Source organism: Mirounga angustirostris, unplaced genomic scaffold (assembly GCF_029215605.1).
Source record: "Mirounga angustirostris isolate CCGP_5_RB_7025 unplaced genomic scaffold, mMirAng1.0.hap1 SCAF_5, whole genome shotgun sequence".
NCBI classification, from domain to species: domain Eukaryota; kingdom Metazoa; phylum Chordata; class Mammalia; order Carnivora; family Phocidae; genus Mirounga; species Mirounga angustirostris.
In genome coordinates this window covers 26931684-26951546 of record NW_026991713.1, presented here as the reverse complement: position 1 = coordinate 26951546, position 19863 = coordinate 26931684, and the positions used below count along the sequence as shown (strand labels likewise).

At 41.3% G+C, this 19863-nt stretch overlaps 1 protein-coding gene and 1 long non-coding RNA gene across 9 annotated transcripts in view; one reads left to right on the top strand and one right to left on the bottom strand.

Annotated features, from left to right (window-relative positions):
• LOC123841063 (uncharacterized) overlaps nt 1–9225 on the bottom strand; it is a 284524-nt gene extending 275299 nt beyond the window's left edge. For 6 of the 7 annotated variants that reach the window (XR_010411398.1, XR_010411399.1, XR_010411402.1 and 3 more), the window contains exon 1: nt 1930–2214. This is a non-coding gene — a long non-coding RNA (uncharacterized LOC123841063). Of the gene's footprint in view, nt 1–1929; nt 2215–8596 lie in introns of those variants that run through there. The other variant, XR_010411401.1, reaches the window with a different exon arrangement.
• On the top strand, nt 2351–19562 carry NUDT4 (nudix hydrolase 4). Of its 2 annotated transcripts, none has more exons than XM_045872860.2 (5): nt 2351–2880; nt 12911–13021; nt 14245–14289; nt 16394–16481; nt 16774–19562. In XM_045872860.2, the coding sequence occupies exons 1-5, from the start codon at nt 2782–2784 to the stop codon at nt 16974–16976; spliced, it is 546 nt and encodes a 181-aa protein (XP_045728816.1). In that variant the 5' UTR covers nt 2351–2781; the 3' UTR covers nt 16977–19562. The 2 variants fall into 2 exon arrangements, with proteins under 2 accessions (XP_045728816.1, XP_045728817.1); XM_045872861.2 differs by having other exon boundaries at nt 2352–2880; nt 16397–16481.
• The last annotated feature ends 301 nt before the right edge of the window (nt 19563–19863 follow it).

Here is a 19863-nt window from a genome sequence, read left to right as displayed (position 1 = left end):
TTCAAATCATTTGTTGCAAAATTCCTTTTAAAACCCTTCCCTCACAACTCACAGCCCTTTCCAAGCACCTGGCCCTCTGCGTTATTCCTCTACTCCCTGAGGAAACATAGGAGGAGGATAGATCTCCAAAGAAAATGTCCTTATTAATAATATCCTATGTTTAAATGCTTTATAGTCTTAAAGCACCCTCAGATTCACTGTGGTCTTGTGCAAGATGGTATAAATGATATTATATCTATTTGACAGGTGAGAAAAGTTACATTTAGTGATTGGTGCAGGTGAGACCTGAACTCAAGATCTTTTCAACCATATGCAACGGTCTGGAACCTGAAGCAAGCGGCCCCATACTCATGCTCGCCAGTTTTCTGTGCCAGTTTTTCCTCCCTTCAGTGAGTCTTTTCCAGCCATCTTCCTCTTTCCTCCTCAGTTAATTCTGATTCATGCCTCACCTCATGTAATTACTAAATGGGAAAGATTTGAGTAGATCAACATCCAATCAACTAATATTCACTGAACACAAAAGAGAAGCTAGACCTTTAAAGCAGAGGGAAACTTAATGTTCTTTATCATTTAAAAAGACCATGGTGAGATTAATCATTTTATCAATTTGAACCAATTATCTTAAAATATTTGCATATTAGCCAAAATGGAGCCCCTAGCTACATGTGTTCGGTTCCTGTTTATAAATCGGGAAATAAACTTCAGGCAGCTTCTGTAAGAACGCTAAGGCTTGGAAAATGTCCCTGCACGGACTTGATAAGCTTTCCAATTGTGCCATGGTAAAATCTCATTTCTTAAATCACTTACTCAACGTTAACTCATTGTACAAACTTGCATCTGCCTGGCCCTGGAGATAAGAAGATGATGAAGTTAGATGCGGCGGTCATGAACCTGGAGGTCAGAATCTAGAACAGGAAGACCAGTGCCCTACTCTGGACTCTCCAAGGGACCCCAGGCTGGGAATAGTCAGGCCTCACAGCCCTCTGGGCCAAAGGTGGAACCCAGCTACCCCCAGCCCCTCTGCAGCCACATGGGCCTTTACTCATTTCTCCTTGCTCCTTCTCCCACTGGACTCTACATGTGTCCCAGTTCCCTCGGCCTTGAAAGTGCACCAGGCTCTTGGTGGCCTTAGCTCCCCCTCCTCTGGCCCTTGACCAAAACCTTGACCTCCTGCCTCAGGAAGCCTTTCCTGACTTGCAGGTCTGGTCATATCTCCCTGGGAAACCCTCCACCACCTTCAACCTTATCACATTTGTAGTTTTACATGTACTTGTGTGATTGTTTGATATCTGACTATATCTGCTCTCAGGTGCCTAAGATCCTGGAAGGGCAGGGGCTGGTTTTAGATGCCAGTGTCTGGCACACAGTAGGCCCTCTAGGAATGAAAACCGAATAGTCATACGCGCCTGGAACTAAGTAGCCTGGGCTCTGTGGAGGGGGCAGGATAGTTGGGTTGGCTTCCTTAACACCGGGGGCCTCCTGGCTCCAACCTTAAAACGTGGGTGACACTCTGAAATGGAAAGGTTGTTCGTCCCAAGTCCCCAGGAGACTTGAAACTCCCAGACAGCAGAAATCCTATTCTATTTAGCGTGTGGCTCCAGTACCGAGCTGTGCCTGTTGCTTAGCATGAAATGCAAGCGCAAAACACTTCGTAAATATTAGCCATTGCCAGTATTCATGAATACATTCCGGAGCGCGGGACAAAGTGGAAGATGCTACCCATAGCTTCAAAGAAATATTCAAGCTCGAACGGACTCTTGAGAGAACAAACGACCCCCTAACCAAAGACTTAAAAAAAAAAAAAAAAAAAGGAAATGTGCCTTCTCTCTTTCCTCTGGAAAACAAACAAAACCCCTGAAACCCTCCAAACGAACCCTCTTAACCAACGTCTTCCCCCTTCTAGGCCTTCACCCTCTCGTCTCCCCGCACCTCACGGGCGAATTCGGGACGTCAGTCACTGCGGAGACTGCCATCGCTGCGATGCCTCCAGGCATTTCCTGACCGGGGTGCAACTTTTTGTGAGGATGTACGTAGTTGGACCTCCTCGCCTGGAGACGATATTTAAGGTCTCCACGGGGCAGGTAGCGGTGTTTATAAACAGCGAGGGAGGGGTCTTTGCCTCTTCCTACTCACGGGTATTTTGGCGGGCTACCGCCAGCCCGCGCTCGGACGCGGCCCCAGCCCCTCAGGCTCCGAGGAACCCACGCGGCCGCGCGGCCGAGACCCCGCCCCCCGCCGCCCCTCCCCCGCCGCAACGGTCCCGGCACGCAGGCGCAGGGGCGCGCGCAGGGCGGGGCGCGCGGAGGCGGGGCTGCGCGGGCCCACTTAAATATAGGGGCGGTGGGGGCGGCGCGAAGCCGCTGCGGCGCTGCTGCCTAGACGCCGCGAGTTCTCTCAACTGTCTCCTTGTGGCGCGAGCCTCGAGTCTCGCTCTTTCCCCGGCGGCGACGGCGACGGCGACGGCGTTGCCGGCAGCAGCAGCAGGAGGGAGCGGAGGCGAGCGGGCGGCGGGCTCCATGGAGAGCGGCGGACGCCCGGGCAGAGGCGGTGTTTGCTCTCCGGCACCCGGGCTGCAGTGACCGGCGCTTGCGCCCTGCCCCACGTCGAAGCGGCCGCCGGCCCCGGGACTGACCGGCCTCGCTGCCACTCCCCGCGCCGCCGCCTCGCCTCCCGGCGCCTCTGTGCCCCGACTCGCCCGCGCCCCGACTCCCCGGCGGGGTGGCGGCGGCCGGGTCCCCGCGGCGGCGGCCGGAGCAGCAGCGGCAGCAAGAGCCCGCCTCTATGATGAAGTTCAAGCCCAACCAGACGCGGACCTATGACCGCGAGGGCTTCAAGAAGCGGGCGGCGTGCCTGTGCTTCCGGAGCGAGCAGGAGGACGAGGTGAGGGCCTCCAGCGCGCTCTGTGCCCTCCGCGGCGGGGGCGCCGGAGCAGGCCGGGGGAGCGGGGGGCCGGGGCCCGCCGGGGTGGGGGTCCTTGCCCTTCCCCTTCCTCGCCCGACCCTTCTTCTGGCCCCGGGCTGGGAGGGATTAGTTAGCCCCCTCCTCCTTTCCCTCCCTCCCTCCCTCCTTCCTTCCTTCCTCCTTCCTTCCTTCTTCCTTCTTTCCTCCTTCCTTCCTTCCTTCCTTTCTCTGGGTTGACAGAGGAGACAAAGGGGCTGGCCCAGCCCTATGTTCTGCTGGGCGGTCGTGAGGACCTGAGGCCGAGACGCCTCCCGGCCCGCGGGAAGGTCCTGGGCCGTATAGGTCGCTTCTGGCGGGAGTCACCATCTTAACACGCGAATTGAGTGTAAAGCCAGATAAACCTCGAGTGCTAACAGAGGCGGCAGAAATGGCGTGAGTGTTGCAGCCCAAGCTCTAATGCCTCTGCCTCTGTTATATTTTCCTTCCACGTTACAGCAGTTTGCGTTTTCGCTTTAAACCTAGGGATGTTTGTGGAATAGCCAAACAGACGCCGTGCTTTAAAATAAAACCCCATTCGGTCTGGTTTTTTAAAATCCCACTTTTAAGTGGACCCTTTAACTCGCAAGCACTTGGCATGATTATATTTGATATATATATTTTTTAAATGGCCGCCTCTTTTAAAGTTTTCTGACAGCAGAAAGATGGCTAGTGAAAAATGTGGAATAACGCCAGAGGGAGAAGATGGTTAGAGGTCGGCAAAGTTGCCATTTTCAGACCGTAATCTCTAGCTCTCAGCATATTTATCAAGGCTTCTTTACTTTGCTGTGTTTGGTTTGACATCTGGAGAGGAGCAGCCTTTCTTGTTCTAAGAGTAAGCAGTCCATCTTCTGTAATTTACCCTCCTGCGTTGGGTTGATATGAGGCCCTTGAGGTTTTCCTGGAGAGCAGTTTTTCCTTATTTGTTACATTTATTTAATTTAAAACTGGTTCACTGTTTTAAATTTGCTTAAGGCAATAATAGTTGATTGGTAGCCATGAAAATCTTTTATAAAGCATTGCCACTCCTAAAATCATTAGACAGGGAAAAAATTAACAGAGTTCTTCCATAACCAACTGTGTCCAATAAAATACCAGGCTAAAGCTGGAGACGGGAAATGTAATGGCTTCCTTATTGCTAATCTGTGTAGTTAGGATGAGTATGACATAGTGTACACTCGGTAGCATAGTTCTTATTATGCTAACAAAAATCAAAGTGCTTCAAAATGGTGCTCTTCAAACTCTGGTTTTGCCTTTATTTTTTGAAAAGAAACCAAGCCTTTTATGTTGATCAGTCCTCAGTTGGGGGCCTTTAAGTGTTAAAACCTAAATTTTCTTGAGTTTTCCGAAGAAACAGGTCTGCGTCTATGACTGGGCTCGCTTTGGAGAGCTAGGAAGTGGAAGGGGAAAGATGTTGTAACATTCACAGAGTAAACAGTCAACCAGCCTTAAGTATATTCTATTTTTAAAAAGATTAGAAAATCGTTGAGGGAAGGGCCATTTTAGGAAAAAACAAGCTTTCAATACAAAAGAATAGCCCAAAGTGATCAAGCTAGGTCAGGGATCTTGTCTGATTGGCTCACTATTGTGTAATCACATTCTTAGTTGAGTGCTTTCCTGAAAACCTGAGTTTGTTACATTTCATCCTCTTAGTGCTGGTTTATAGGTGAGGAGACAGTTGCAGATCATAAGTACTTTTCCCCAAATGACATAATTAGGAAGCGGTAGATTGAGAATTCAGGATCCAGTCCCTGCTCCTGATGCTGGGCTCTTGGCACAGGGCTCCTTAGCAATTGGGTGCACGCTATTTGCTGAATGAGAGATTTTGTGAGGCTGAGCTTGGAAGCCTTTCTGGAAGTGATGACTTTGAAGTCTTGCCATAACCTGAACTTGGAATTCAGGCTTTGTTAAAAAAAAAAAAAAAAAAAAACGTTCCCAGGAGAAAATACAGGAAATGGGAAGAAATTGAAATGATCTGTATTGTGTGAATGGTAAAGCGAAGCCTGAAGAGAGCTTCAGAAATCACCGTAGTAGATCAATGAATTAACGTTTGTGCTTGGGAGTTGTTCCTACTGTAATAAATGCTAAATTCCTAGCCTCTAGTTGAGTCAAGAGACTACTGCCATTAGATAAAATGAAGTAAGGAGCAAGCTCTGGAGTATTAGAGAAATCTGTTACGTAAAACTGGGTAAATCTGGTACAGTGCAGACTGAGAAACCAAGTCAGAATATGTTCTAAGGGAAGGCTCTAGAATTCTCTAAGTAAAATGCACAGCCAACCTTAATGTGTGGTTAGTTCATTTCTGTAGTTGTGTATATTTGGGGCTCTTTCTATTATATGATAGTTACAAAGTGAACCCTATTAGCTTTCCTGGACATCTTGCTGTTTTGCTATGAATTTATTCCCACTCTGTTTAAATTATATTGGTAGCCTTCCAAGGATAGGATACAAAACAGCCTGAATCCACCTCTTTAGCTAAAAGGTGAGAATTTTCACCCCTACTGGGTTAACAATACCTAGGTCCTGGTTGGGAGATTTAAATGTATGCCTTATTTTAGGGTGAAATGTTTATAGAGTGTCAATTGAAATAAAATAGTAATTGCTGTTTGACCACAAAAAGTTACGCAGTGTTCCAGTATGGTTCTCCTCGTACTGAAGGAGTTAGTAGCCCATAGTTGAGAACAGGTTATTTTAGGAAAGAAGGTTGTCCTAACAGCACAGTCTTTTTTGGGGGGTGTTTTTATATTTGCCTGTTTTATCGTCCCTGTGAGGTAAATAATAAGAATTAGCATTTGTACAGGAAGAAATTAGGCAGCAGACATAATTTGTCCCAAGGTCAAAGAAGCTGGCAAATAATTTTGACCCCAGGTGCTTTATTTCTAAATCTCCTGTTCATTTGATCCTCTCTAGCTAGTTTTTTCTGTAGGGAACCACCCTTAGTTTTGGCAGTTGGGCTTCCTCACAAGCCCACAAATAAGCATCCCATAGAGTAGCTGGGATATTGTGCTTGTACAGAGGAGGAGGATAATACATTCACAGAAGGTAACCAAAAATAGGTTCTTTTGAACATATTGCATATATGATAGTTTGAACAGGACTGTAGAGATGAAAAGTGTCAACTCCTAAGAAACATACTCTGTAGCAGGAAGATAGACAAATGACTGATATAAAGGGAAATAAAAATAAGGGAAAAGTACCATCACGTGCTCCAGGGTTAAGATCCACTGGAGCTGGATTTCAGTCAGTGAGAGAGGAAGGACCAAGTATCACAAACAGCAAAACTTGGGGCTGTGGTTTAGTTGAGCCGCAGCTTAGGATAGCATAGGACAGATAATGGTTGAAAAAGAGCACCTTAACTATTAGGCTAAGGAGTTGCTAGGCAAGAAAGGAACACTTAGTTTTGAAATGGGAACATTTACATTTTAAATGTATTCAAGCTTGAGGATGATCTGGCAGCAAAATAGGATAGAGTGCTAAAAAGAGAAATAGAAATGACTTGATTCTGGGTGGAATCCAGGCACAGTTGTGAGAAACACTAACAAAACAGTCTTAAAGACTGCCCCCCTACTCTTCCATTTGGATTTACCACCCTACTTAACTTTTTATTATTATTATTATTATTATTTATTTGACAGAGAAAGACACAGTGAGAGAGGGAACACAAGCAGGGGGAGTGGGAGAGGGAGAGGCAGGCTTCCCGCTGAGCAGGGAGCCCGATGCGGGGCTCGATCCCAGGACCTGGGATCATGACCTGAGCCGAAGGCAGACGCTTAACGACTGAGCCACCCAGGCACCCTAACCGCCCTACTTAACTTTTAAGCTCCTTGAGCCAGGGACTGCATTCTACAGTCTGCTAAATGCCCAAAGTGTATTAACTAAATGTCTGAATTTTACAAAATCATGCACTAAAAGTAAGCCTTGGGAGGGAAAGCAGAGTCCTAAAAAGACTTGGTAGGGAAAGCAGAACTCTAAAACCAGAGCCCTAATAAAAACAATCTTAATAAGAAATATTAGTACAGGTAAATCTCTCCTAACATTTGTACGCTTGGGATCAATAGGCAGTCTGCCTTTTCAGATGTACACTCTGGGGCTTATACTTCTGTAGAAGTCCTTTTAGATTTAAGTCCTTGAAGATACTTGCTTCAAATGGAGACCACTTTTATGAAAGTTAACTATCCAAAGGCAGCCTTTTCTAAACATAGGGAAATGTCCTCTATGCCTGCAGCTCTCCCAGACCTAAAGTGATTCTTTGGCCACTCAGCCACTTCCTTCAAGGGAAGGCATTTTTGTACAGTTTGCATCTGTTTCAGGCTCTTGGTATATATCACTAAGGCTTTCTGTAATGTGTGAAAGAAAGCTTACCCATAGCTTCAAAACACTGACATGCTAGAAGAAAATGTCATCAGCCCAACTTAGCATTCATCTATCTATCAGTCCCATACAGATGGTCCCTGACTTCAATGGTTCAACTTGTGGTTTTTCAACTTTATGATGGTGCAAAAGTGATACACACTCAGTAGAACCTGTACCTCAGATTTTGAATTTTGATCTTTTTCCAAGCTAGCAATAATCTAATATGGGTTAAGCACATTTTCCCAAAATGAGCTGTTATTTCTGATGCTCCTATAGCACTGTGCCTCTGTAGTCCAAAAAGTAGTACTAATTTGTTTAGTAATAACAGTAGGTAGCTGGTTAATGGATACAATAATCATTGTTACAACTTAAATCTTTTAAAATGTGTGCACACTGGGTGTTCCTAATATGCTGCTTGCTGGCCTAATTTTGGCTAAATGCCTATAATACAGTTACTATGGTAGAGGTAGTTTAACCATTCACCCATCCTAGTTCATGATAATGTGGGAAGAAAGAACAAAAACTCCAGTACAGCTTCTAATAGCTATAATTCACAAAATAAAACTCTTCATTCTTCAATTTAGGAATCACTTGAGAGGTTCTCTAGATAGCTCCCCCCCCCCCCAAAGTAGTCATTTGTAGTGACTAGTTGTTGCCAGAAGCAGGCTGTGACCAAGAACAGTTATAAGGGTAAAAGCTGAAACACGAAGGACATTTGGGGGCCACTTGGTGTATAGGACTAAGAATTTCAAGTACCTCCATCTTCTGAAGGCATCACTGAATCACGTAAACCTTGAACAGCATTTTTTTGTTGTTGTTTACAAGCTCTTACACACCCCCAGTGAGGACGACTTACTTAGGTGATATAGAGTATAGAATTTATACTGTAGATTACTCCGATTCATAGACAAACCTTTGTCCAGGAAGACTCAGGGCTGGTTCCAAGTAGACCATTATCACTATACTGTTGCTACTTAAAGTGAGAAGTACTTATATTCCAAATGCTTAAAACATTAAGTGTCTAAGAAAAAGACAAGTGTGAGAAATGGCTTAACAGTGATAAGTGAATGGTGTTGTATTCTGATGATTATTCAGTACATGGAAGGAGGGGTTGGGGTTTGATAGTGTAGTAGCAGGAATGCTTATATGAAGGTGGGCAGGTTGAATCAAGGAAATGTCTTCACTTTTCACTACTCTTAACAGCACTGGCTTTGAGGTTGAGTTTGATTCAAGTCTCATTCTGCAGCCTGGTGGGTTGGCTAACCTCCTTTTTATAAATCTTCCTTTGGTCTCAGCTCTGGCTTACCTGGAAGGTTGAATGTCTCCTTTCATCTCTGTCACCTTGTCACTAATGTGGCAGACTGTCACCTTGTTGGATACACAAAATGTAATATGCCTAGAAAGGTATTTGAAAAGGAGGAATTTAAAACGTATGAACAACCAGGTATGGATTTGTCAGCTATTGGTATATACTCTTACTGAGATTTTATAACTTCTGTTACTTCAGTAATAATATTTTTAGAGCATTAGGAAGCAGGCTAAAGCTATATTACAGATCTAGTAGATTGGGGATGTTGTAGAAATGTGAGATGGCTTTTTTTTTTTTTTTGAGGATATTAAATAATTTGTGATGGGGTTCTATATGCTTGGATTCTTCTAGCATGTAGGAGGGATTTTAATTCATCTTTGTCTCTACTTAATGCTATTCAGATTCATTTCTTCTACCCTGGTAGATAATCACCACCACCACTCTCCCCTACATAACACAACAAACATACAAATGTGGCCTTGACTTCATTTGAACTCTGAATGAAGTACTCTAGATGAGTAGGCAAATATTTAATGAAACATACTGGTTTCCAAATCTGTTTCATCACTGAAGACTCATTATCAAATCTTTTAAAGCTAGTAGTTTAGATGCTGGTCATCTCTATACTGCAGATACTAATTACTTGTTTATTAAATGTATCATATTTTAGAAAGATACATTTGAAGTTGATGGTTTGATCAATAAAATTTAATCATTTTGGAATGTCAAGGGACTCTTGCGTGTTAAGTTTTCAGATTCTACCTAAATCATTTGTCCAAAACTATACACTTGTTTTCATATGTTTCTAAAAAATAATTTATGAAGCATACAGGGATTCCATGTCACTGACTTTTGGAAGATAAATTTACTCATATGTGAATGATGTCCTTAGATTGCAGATTAAAGATTTGGATTTAATTGGAAGCATAAGTGTTAGTTCAGAAAAGCAGACAGACTCTACTAATGGGTTTTCAACATTATTAACCTTATGTAATTTATCTCTTAAAGACTATCTTGGGACAAATGGGAATTATCATTGACCTAGATACATGACACTGAGTTTCATTTTTTTCCAGGACTCAAACATTAAGAATATCAGTGGCTTTGAAACTCCCTGTTTACTAAATAAGGATGTACTTTTCCAGTAGCTACTGTACTTTTCCCTGCAGTGTCCTGTCCCATTAGGAAGGTAATCAAGGAAGTTGCTTAAGGAGCACAGAATTGGGTAGTAAGAATTTCAACCAGGCAATAAAAACTAGATTATCTGTAACCCACACCTAGTAATCAGGAAAAGAGGCCTCCAGCTCTGCAGTCAGAAACAGAAGTTGTGGTTTACTTTTCCCTTGATGCAAGATGTGTATGCTTTTATACCTGAAGCATTTTTGTTTTAACTTAAAAACATGTATTTGCCAGTCTCGATATAGCCCAAAGCCTTGGAATACCATAGATCCTCCGAAAGCCTCCTTTTTGAATAAAATAAAAAGTGAAATCTGATTTGCAGTTTCACTTTGTTTAAAGAATTTGAACCTTGAAGACTCTTGAAGGCTCTTTCTGAATTTTTAAATTTCCTTTTTCCAGTCTTTTATAGTAGTCTCATCCGTATTTAATTTGATAGAGGTTTTTAATAACCCACCTTTAATTAATTTTTGCAGTCTTTTTGATAATTCCTTTCTGCTCTCATTTCATCATTAACTCTCAGTAATTATAAAACAAATACAAGTGGCAAAATTTGGGGGGAAAGCCTAATTCTTGGTAAGCTGATTCAACTCCCCTAGTGGGAAAGCCGAATAGCTAGTAAGGGCCAACAGCGAGTGCCTAGGCCAGGACTTAAGGTATTTAATTCTCAGTAACACTCAACACCCCTAACAAGGATGGGCGCTTGCTTTTAAGAGGACGACACTGGTGCACTGAAAGGTATATGAGCAGCCTTCATTGTGTGCATCCAGTAGTGAAACACACCTTGGTTGTGATCTGTACAGTTGCAAAACATCTTCAGGTTCAAACCAGTGTTTTCTAATTCTTACTAGATTTGCTGATTCTGGCTCTTTAGTTTCTAATTTTGATATGTAAGCCCTGTTTGCTAATATTTAATAAAGCTTAAATGTAAACCTGTCTTACATTTATTTCATTTTACCAAAATGGCTATATTTTGACGTAGTGATACCTTCAATGTCAGCCATTAAAATATTTTTTATTTTTTATTTTTTTTTAAAGATTTTATTTATTTATTTATGAGAGACAGAGAGAGAGAGAAGCAGGCTCCCAAGGAGCAGGGAGCCCGATGCGGGACTCGATCCCAGGACCCTGGGATCATGACCTGAGCCGAAGGCAGACGCTTAACCATCTGAGCCACCCAGGCGCCCAGCCATTAAAATATTTTTTAAAGGATTTTATTTATTTATTTGACAGAGAGAGCATAAGCAGGGGGAGAAGCAGGCTCCCCGCTGACCTGGGGCTCTGTCCCAGGACGCCGGGATCATGATCTGAGCCGAAGACAGCCGCTTAACTGACTGAGCCACCCAGGCGCCCCAGCCATTAAATATTTTAACTAATATTGTATCAGCTATTAATTTACAGTGCTTCCTCTGGATTTGCACTGTTTTGCCGGTTATTCATTTGAAGGAATAAAGCCAGTAGAAGCAATAGAGTCCTATCCAGATCAAGAATGAGAGAAATAATGCTCAGACCCCTTGAACATTGATGGATCACCACTTTGCAATGATGGTGTGTCCATAGACCACAGTTTGCTGCTTAGTTTTCAAATTGAGGGGATATGTGCCTGGATGGGTGTTCCTTATCTTCCAGCTCAATATTTTAGAGGTTTTGAGGGAAGGTGGGAGTTGCTGAACTATTTTACTTTCAGCCTGGAACTTTCCAGTTGGGGAAGGTTGAGTTCTGGCGGCCTCCTCCGTGGGAGGCGAATCCTGTGCTGGCTGTGAACTCTCAAGGCCAGCGGCTGCTTTGGCAGGAGGGAGGGGGCTGGGCAGCTCGAACTACGGGCACGCCGGGCAGAAAAGCAGTGCACATGTCCGGGATTAAACTTCGCTCTGAATTGATTGATCTGGTGAGAATGGCTTACGTTGGTGAAGGCAGTATACTAAGGTAATTTTGTAAACACTTTTGTTCACGTTGGTTAGGGCACCTGTTACTTCACAAACATCGTTTGGTTATTTATCATAGCCTTTGTTGTTTTAACTTGGGTGAATTTTAACCTACTCTAGCCCACAAATTTTCATTTATAAGATATATAATTCTTGCTTCAGGCACTTAAAATAATGAACCTCTGGGATACTCTGATGATGTAGTTCTTTTTTTTTTTTTTTTTTAAGTGTTTGCATATTTCAAGGTTAATGCTAATCTTGATTGAGGTCTGCAGACTTCCTGTAAAGAGCCAGATAATATTTTAGGCTTTGTGGGCCACACCATCTCTGTCGCAGCTACCCAACTCTGCTGTCGTAGCATGAAAGCAGCCATAAACAACATGTAAAAAATGAATGAGTGTGGCTAGGTTCTCAGAAAATTTTATTTATGAACACTGGAATTTGAATTTCATATAATTAAAAATATAAAAACCATTTTTAGCTCACAGACGGTACAAAAAACAAGTAGTGCGCTCACTGTAGCTTGCCAACCTTCTTCTAGATCATAAGTTATAGCTGCCTGTTAATCAAAAGAAGTGACTTTTGTTCACTTATAATTGGTTTGGAATATGAAGGTACTTCTTTCCACCCAATCGTAAGTGTAAAAGTAACGGGAACTCTCCCTGCCGTGCATTGGCTTTACATGAATTTCCCTATTCCTTTCTCACAGTCTCGGTTACCTTTTAAGTATTCATACATTTGATAGGTGAGGGAACAGGGTGATGTGCCTGGGGTCACATACCCTTAAATTTGGGAGAATATTAAGATTCTATAACTGAAAAAACAGACATTACAACCACAAACCTAAGTGCATATAGCTCTGAGACTAGTAAACCGAGTCTCGGCCTCTGTCTTTTGTGAGTCTCCAAGAATTGGAGTTTCACGAAGTGAATCTGGTAGTTGAAGTGACTTCATTAGGTTCAGAATGGTGTAGTGATGTGAGCACAATATTGCTGAATTCTGAATTCCGAAAAGACGGTGTGTACAGAAGCTGTCGGCTGCTTGTTTGTCGTAGGATGTGCACCCCTCCTAATCTGAATGACCCTGAAAGGCGGGTTAACCGGGAAGGGCTTATGTTCCCAGGCCGGCGGGCGCGGGTTGAGGGTGTTGTCCGTCCGGGGCGCGGCACTCCGCGGGCAGCGGCCGTGCACAGTGGTGCTCCTTCTTGCAGGTGCTGCTCGTGAGCAGCAGCCGGTACCCGGACCAGTGGATTGTCCCTGGAGGAGGCATGGAGCCGGAGGAGGAACCCGGCGGCGCAGCCGTGAGGGAGGTTTATGAAGAGGTGAGATGAACCGTTGTGGCTTGTTTGCTCTCCTCTCAAACACACTGTGCCTGTGCACTTGGAGGTTTTACAGTGTCGGGGGCTGGGGGGCGCTCAGGCTACGTGCACTCAGAAGACGGACAGGCAGGTCATGTGGGTGCTCGCTCTCTTGTCTGGTTCAACATTTTTAAGCAGGCAACTACAGCTAGCATTTTGCTAAGCAGATATTTTTTCTACCTGGTAAAATAGAGCTAAAAGCAATGTAGACATCCCCCAGAATTGTGTAACAGACAATAAGCCTGATCAGTGATGAGTACATAATATGGTGGCCTCGTGTCAGAGCGGTTAGTGATACACCTGGAATGCCCTGCAGGAATGCACAGAGACATCACTCATGCCCTGTAATTCTTTCTCAGATGAATAAGCAAATTGCCTTTACTTGTTTTGTCTTAAAGTTGAGGAAAACGGCACACACACCCATGCACGAAAGCATAATGGCCTGCTTATCTTCTAACAGTTGCTTATAGATAGAACTTGCTTTTACTCAGAGGCAAAATAGCATAGATTTAAGTGCTATAAATTGAGCAGCAACTTAGGGTATAAATGGGAAGCAAATGCTAATGTTCTCACTGGGTCTTGGTGTGTAGTTACAAAGGTTTCATAGAGATGGGTCTTGAAGGATGAGCAGCTTCCTGATGGAGGAACACAAGTCGTAGATAGAGGAGACAGCGGGTACCAATGTGTTAGTTGTGGTGTGGATTTGAAGTTCCAGTCAGTCTGTTACAGTACTGGGTAAAAGTAATGAGGATTCTGCAGTCGAAGGGTAACATAGAGGAAAAAATTGTACCTCCTGAGCCATGTGGGGGGGAAAAAAGGGCAGAAAGACAGTCCTTTAAGAAGGGTAAACCCTTTATCAGTTCATATGGAAAAGTTCTGTTTTCATTCACGAAGTTTGTCCCAAATTGGTGGAAAGTCTAATTTTTGGTCAATCCCTGTCAGTTCTAATAAAATAAATGACAATCTGATCAGTCTGAACTTGCATATGGAATAAATTAAGCCATGTTTTATAGCAAACCACAGGTTGTGAATCTTGGCATAGCCAAAAAAAAAACTTTACAGAAGCAGGCTTGGTATAGGAGGGCCTATTGTGCTTAGATCCAAGGGTTGAAATAGCCAGAAAATAACTTCAATGTAAATTTTCTTAAGCAAAGGTAACAGTTTTACATTTCATCCTTTTTTAATAGGCTGGAGTCAAAGGAAAATTAGGCAGACTCCTGGGCATATTTGAGGTGAGTAACAAAAGTAATCCTTTCAAATAATAGAATTAACGATTCTTTCCTGACCAGCCAAATAATCTGGCAGCAACCTGAGCTAGACATTTCCTCTTAAAACTATCAGTAAGCAAGTAAGTTTATAAGGATTAGGAGGGAGGGAAAAGTTACTTTCATATGCCATCAGTTTTATACGTTATTACAGTAGTAATTATTTTTATATGACAATACAGTAGAGCTGATACAGAAAGACCTATCTCTTGGTTTACTGATACTGTTTAGTTATAGACTTTTTAGGAGGTACAGTGTCCTCAGTATCACCTAAGGGTTTAGGACTCTTGTGGATACTGTCTGGAAATGGACCCTTTGCCTTTAGCACATAATGTTAGATGATACACAATAATGACTTTATTATCCCTACAGGACGGTATGAAGGTTAAAAAAAAACCCTGATACAAAGAATAGATGCTAAAAGCATAGAATTCTCTTTACATAATCTGTTATTACTGAAGGCAAAATAGAATTTGTGGAGAGGGAATTTGGAATTGGCAGGTATTCTATGGAAGGTAAGGATCATGAGACACAAGCTCTTCTTATCTTTTCATCCAGGAGTCAAAGATACTTAGATACATGGTGTATACCTGACACATTGTGGCTTTTTTTTCCCCTTCAAGATACTACTAAAGGGTTAGTTTAGTCCTTCTCGTAGAACCATAAACATGTTATTTTTAAGGGGGTGCCTGGGTGACTCAGTCAGTTAAGCGGCCCACTCTTTGATTACGGCTCAGGTCATGATCTCAGGGACTTTAGGTGCTCGGCAGGGAGGTCTGCTTGGGGTTTTTCTCCTGCCCCTGCCCCCGCTCACGCAGCCCTCCCTCTCCCCCCGCAATAAGTTTTTTTTAAAAAGAAAGAAAAAAGGCTTTCTACAGAATTCAGAAATTGTGCAACACTTGGTAGAATTGAGGACTCCTAGAATACTCTGTTAACAGTAAAGTTCTCAAGTTAATATTCAAACTTTCCAGAATTCAGCACTTGTTTTACCCAATTGAAGAGCACCATCTCCTGGTTAAACTGAAAAATATATCGAGGGTTTTCTGTAATTCAGAGTAGCCATGGTACAAATAGCACATTGTCGATACGCTGACAAGATTTTTGAAGAAAACGTCTCACATTATAAATAAAGCTTCTATAACACAGGTAGGTAATAGTATTAACTGCATTACAAATGCTATTTAAATTTATTCATAGACTCTGAACAGAAAATAGTAACCAATGTATCTTTCCCCTTAGAAAATACAAGGGAAAGTTAGTATTATCCTGCCTATTCACTCTGGTGATTTCAGTGAATTTGTGAACATAGCATAATAAATGTATTGATTTTGCAGGCATAGAAATAAGACAGTAAGTTCTTGACAATAATGAACAGTAATGTTTTATGTGAGAGATGCCTCTCATTTTTTTTTTGTTCCCGTTCCTTCCCAAAGACATAATACACTATTTGAGTGTATTACTCAGGTAGTTTGTGGTGGAAAAAATTCTGGCAACGTAGAGCAAGCAGCTCTTGATCTCAGGGTTTTGAGTTGAAGCCCCAGGTCAGGCATAGAATTTATTAAAAATAAATAAAAATTTTTTAAATCAGGCAGTTATCTGAAGTCCTAGACTATATAGTAAGCAAGGCTAACTTTTAATTGAGAGGATGACCCCTTCATTTTAAAACCCACTTGTGTTTAATTTTGAATCTAGAAACAAGGTGGCAGTTTTTATATGGGTAAAAACTGAGTTTGAGCACAAAGGACTAAAAGATAGTATTCCAGAAATAGACTAACCCATTCTCAACCTTGGCTGTGCATAGTTGACCTGAAAGCTTTTAAACTATCAATACATAATGTCTCCTAAACACATGCATTGAAATCGAAGTGCCACGTTTACTATGGGGAGCTAATTTCATCATTTTACATTTACATTTTGTATTACATAAAATTCACTTCTGTGCTGGGTTATACAACTGGATTATACTTGTCTATGTGCTAACCAGTAGTATGCCACAACTGAATTTTTTCCCCTCAAAAATGTGTAATGGCTAGCTCCTGGAGAGTAAAATGCTTTTCTTTTTATATTCAAGCAGAATCAAGACCGAAAGCATAGAACATATGTTTATGTTCTTACTGTCACTGAAATACTAGAAGATTGGGAAGATTCTGTTAATATAGGTAAGTTCCCTTTCCCTTTGCCACCTGGATTCTCTTAATTCAAGTACTTTGTACTTGTATACCATTTTCATCTTAAATTACTTTTGGTTACCTTTTTAAAAGAGGATCAGTATGTATGTCCACATTTGAATTATCTTAAAATTCTTCCCCCAACATATTGTCTAAGCCATTCTAGAAAAAACAATAAAGTTATTATTTGTGGGGGAGGGGGTGAAGGGCATTGTTAAAGCATATGGCCTACTTCTTAAAATTGACTTTATTGTAATATAGTGACCAGTGTCCTATTTTCTAGGAAGGAAGAGAGAGTGGTTCAAAGTAGAAGATGCCATCAAAGTTCTCCAGTGTCATAAGCCTGTACATGCAGAGTATCTGGAAAAACTAAAGCTGGGTTGTTCTCCAACCAATGGAAATTCCACGGTCCCTTCCCTTCCAGATAACAACACCTTGTTTGTGACTGCTGCACAGACCTCTGGGTTGCCATCCAGTGTAAGATAGAGAGAACTGGGAGGACCTCCCATGTGCAGTCTTGTGGGGAGAGGTCTCTTTTATTTTCCTTGGCAAACATCTGAATGACTCTTGCAAACTGTCTGAATTTGCGATGCAGGATTTTCAAACAATTTGCGTGTTCTTCAGATGTTTTCAAATCTTCTTAAAAAAAAAATGTAAAATACTTTAATAAGCCAAAGCCATGTGGAATTTTTTTTAGATGCCTTAACTCTGCCCCCAACCCACCCCATCCCCATTTTAGTTCATTTTTTTCACAGCATTTTGTTTTTTGTCCATTTGACACCAGTCTGTGGTTTTTGTCAGATCAGCTTACTTATGGGTATATCTTCTAAATTATTTTCTCATCACAGCATTAACATAGTCAACAAATTCTGTTGTAGAAATTTACAAAAATAATTCTTGATAAATTAAATCTGTTCGATCTGAAAGCTTGTTTCATAGGATCATAGTTTTAATTCCTAAATTCCAGATTTGGACTATTTCTGAATGGTCCAATAACTATTTTGACAAAGGACTTTTTGCTATTTTCAGGAATTTGTCAACTCATTTGTCTTAAATTTTCACAACTGGTATGTCACTAGCTACCTGATAAGGCCAGTTACCCCCATAACTCACTAGTCCTTTAACACACAGTTTAACTATATACCGTTGGTGATTTTTAGAGGTATTGTAAGAAAGATGCATATAGTAAATACATCATCATGAAAAACTGTATTCATGGGATTTGAGTTAGCATGCTAAATCGCCAATTCCCTTTATCCATAATCTCTTTACACAGAATACTTGAGAACCATAATTCCCTCAAGGTAAATTCCTTTTAAAAGATATATTTCCAGTTTTTTAATTTACTGACCCTTCTTTAGTTAAACTTAACTGGTTACCAGTAGTGACCACAGGATTAGAGTCTAACCTCAAATGATAGTCCGTGGTGACTGCAGTGGCCTTCTTGCTGTCAGCTGTTCCAGACTTAGATTATTAGGACACCTGAGAATGTCTCATCATCTTTTATACATTGCCAATAAGTACTATTTATCCTATAACTAACTATTGGGGCACTGGAACATACCTGAACTAATAATTATTTTGTCTTGTCTTTATACTCACTCGGAATCAAGAATCCCATTGACACACAGGTACCTTGTCTGAAACCCCTGTACTTTCCCAAACAACCCAGACAAAAACCTTTGAATAAGACATGGGGCGGTGGGGAGAGTGAAAGATCATTCTGTATGTAGGCATTAGCCTTGTAAATATTGTACTGGTGAGTACAGAGTAGAAAGTAAGTATAGTTGTACATTCTACAAATTGTTAACCTTTAAAAATATAATTGCTGCTAAGTAGAGTGCTGTTACACTTAAGGAAAATCGGTGCCGCTGTTTTGAAAAAGATCTTGTGCCATAAATGCAGCTGACTAAATATAAATATTAGTTCACAAATTAATGCTGTCAGAGGAAGGAGTAAAGTAGAAAAACTTAACCAGTGACATTTCATTCTAAATTATGTAGTATGATCAAACATGATCATCCAGAATTTTTATATTATTCTTTGTACAGAGGTTATGCATCCTGCGTGTTTTTTAAAAAGGAAACATTTTAAATCCACAGATTGACACTTTCAGTCTTCAGTGGACTTAAGATTTTGTTGTTTCTCAGTAATCTCTTAAGTTTCTTTATATACCTTAACACAGCAGAGAAACTGGATTTTGTATATAAAAATGTCCATCTGAAATGCTATCACAAGTACTGGGGGAGGGGGATATCTTGTATATGATATTCTTAGAGGTAATAATGCATGAACTTATTTTATAAACTCTTGGACTATGTATTTGACATGTAAAATATGTACAGTATTGTCAGCCATCTCTTAAAAGTGAGCCTATAAATATTGTTGTATAATTATTTTTGGTCAAGAACATTTGGACTAAGTAGTGCCACTCGGGTCAGGATTTTCTTCAGTGCCATTTAGCAAACCAACTGTCTTTAGTCTATGCAACTAGCAAAAATTTGTATGATGCAACAGAATACAGTTGTCACACTTTGAACTTCACACAAGGGATTCTTCACTATTCTTCTGGAACCCAGTCTAGCAAAATGAGAGGAAAGGCCATAAGGAGATTTCTGTTAAGGAGAAAAAGCCTTCATTTTCAGGCTCAACAGTTGAATCTACTATAGATAATAGTGTCTACTATCTCAACCCTCCAAAGCTTACAGAGTGTTGGGACTCATTTCTGCTTTCTGTGGGGTAGATGGATAAAATTGGGCAGCTAAATTTTTCAGTCCCATGTGCCTCCTAAATATATAGGTTATAAGTTGACTTGTAGACACAAAGTAGCAAACTATCCTGAACATTTGTTGTTGGGGGGGTTGTGTGTGTGTGTATTTTTTAATAAACAAGGTGAAATTTTGTCACATGCCATTCAATTTTCTGTCAAACAGTTGTATAAAGCAGCAAAACTGAAAGCAGGGGGATGATTGTTGTATACACTCTAAATTGCTTTGCATGGTCTCATTTGAGATAATTGGTGTAAGAATCTTGACTTTTTATATTTGGAAACCAAATAAAAATGGAAATAAATTCTTTTTTTTTTTTTTTTCCCATAAGTGAACATCATCCAAGTGGAAAACTTGTCTGGCATTCCACAGTAAAAATTTACTCATCTCCCATAGATGGGTCATATACATAATCTCATATTTATATGAGTATATATTTATATATATTTTTATATATTCATACTTTCCACTTATGATCCTTACTAGTGGAATTAACCAGTTGTCCACCAGTAAAGTGTTGCCATTACTCTCCCAAATGGATATTTCTATTAAATACCAACCAGTCTCATGGTGTCCCACTATGGCTATATCTTTATAGCTTTCTG

What these genes read in the sequence shown, in the direction of transcription:
- NUDT4 (XM_045872860.2), top strand. Translation starts at nt 2,782, where the DNA reads ATGATGAAGTTCAAGCCCAACCAGACGCGGACCTATGACCGCGAGGGC. An exon ending in GGAGCGAGCAGGAGGACGAG is followed by an intron (nt 2,881 to 12,910) that starts GTGAGGGCCTCC and finishes TCCTTCTTGCAG; the next exon opens with GTGCTGCTCGTGAGCAGCAG. An exon ending in GGAAGATTCTGTTAATATAG is followed by an intron (nt 16,482 to 16,773) that starts GTAAGTTCCCTT and finishes CCTATTTTCTAG; the next exon opens with GAAGGAAGAGAGAGTGGTTC.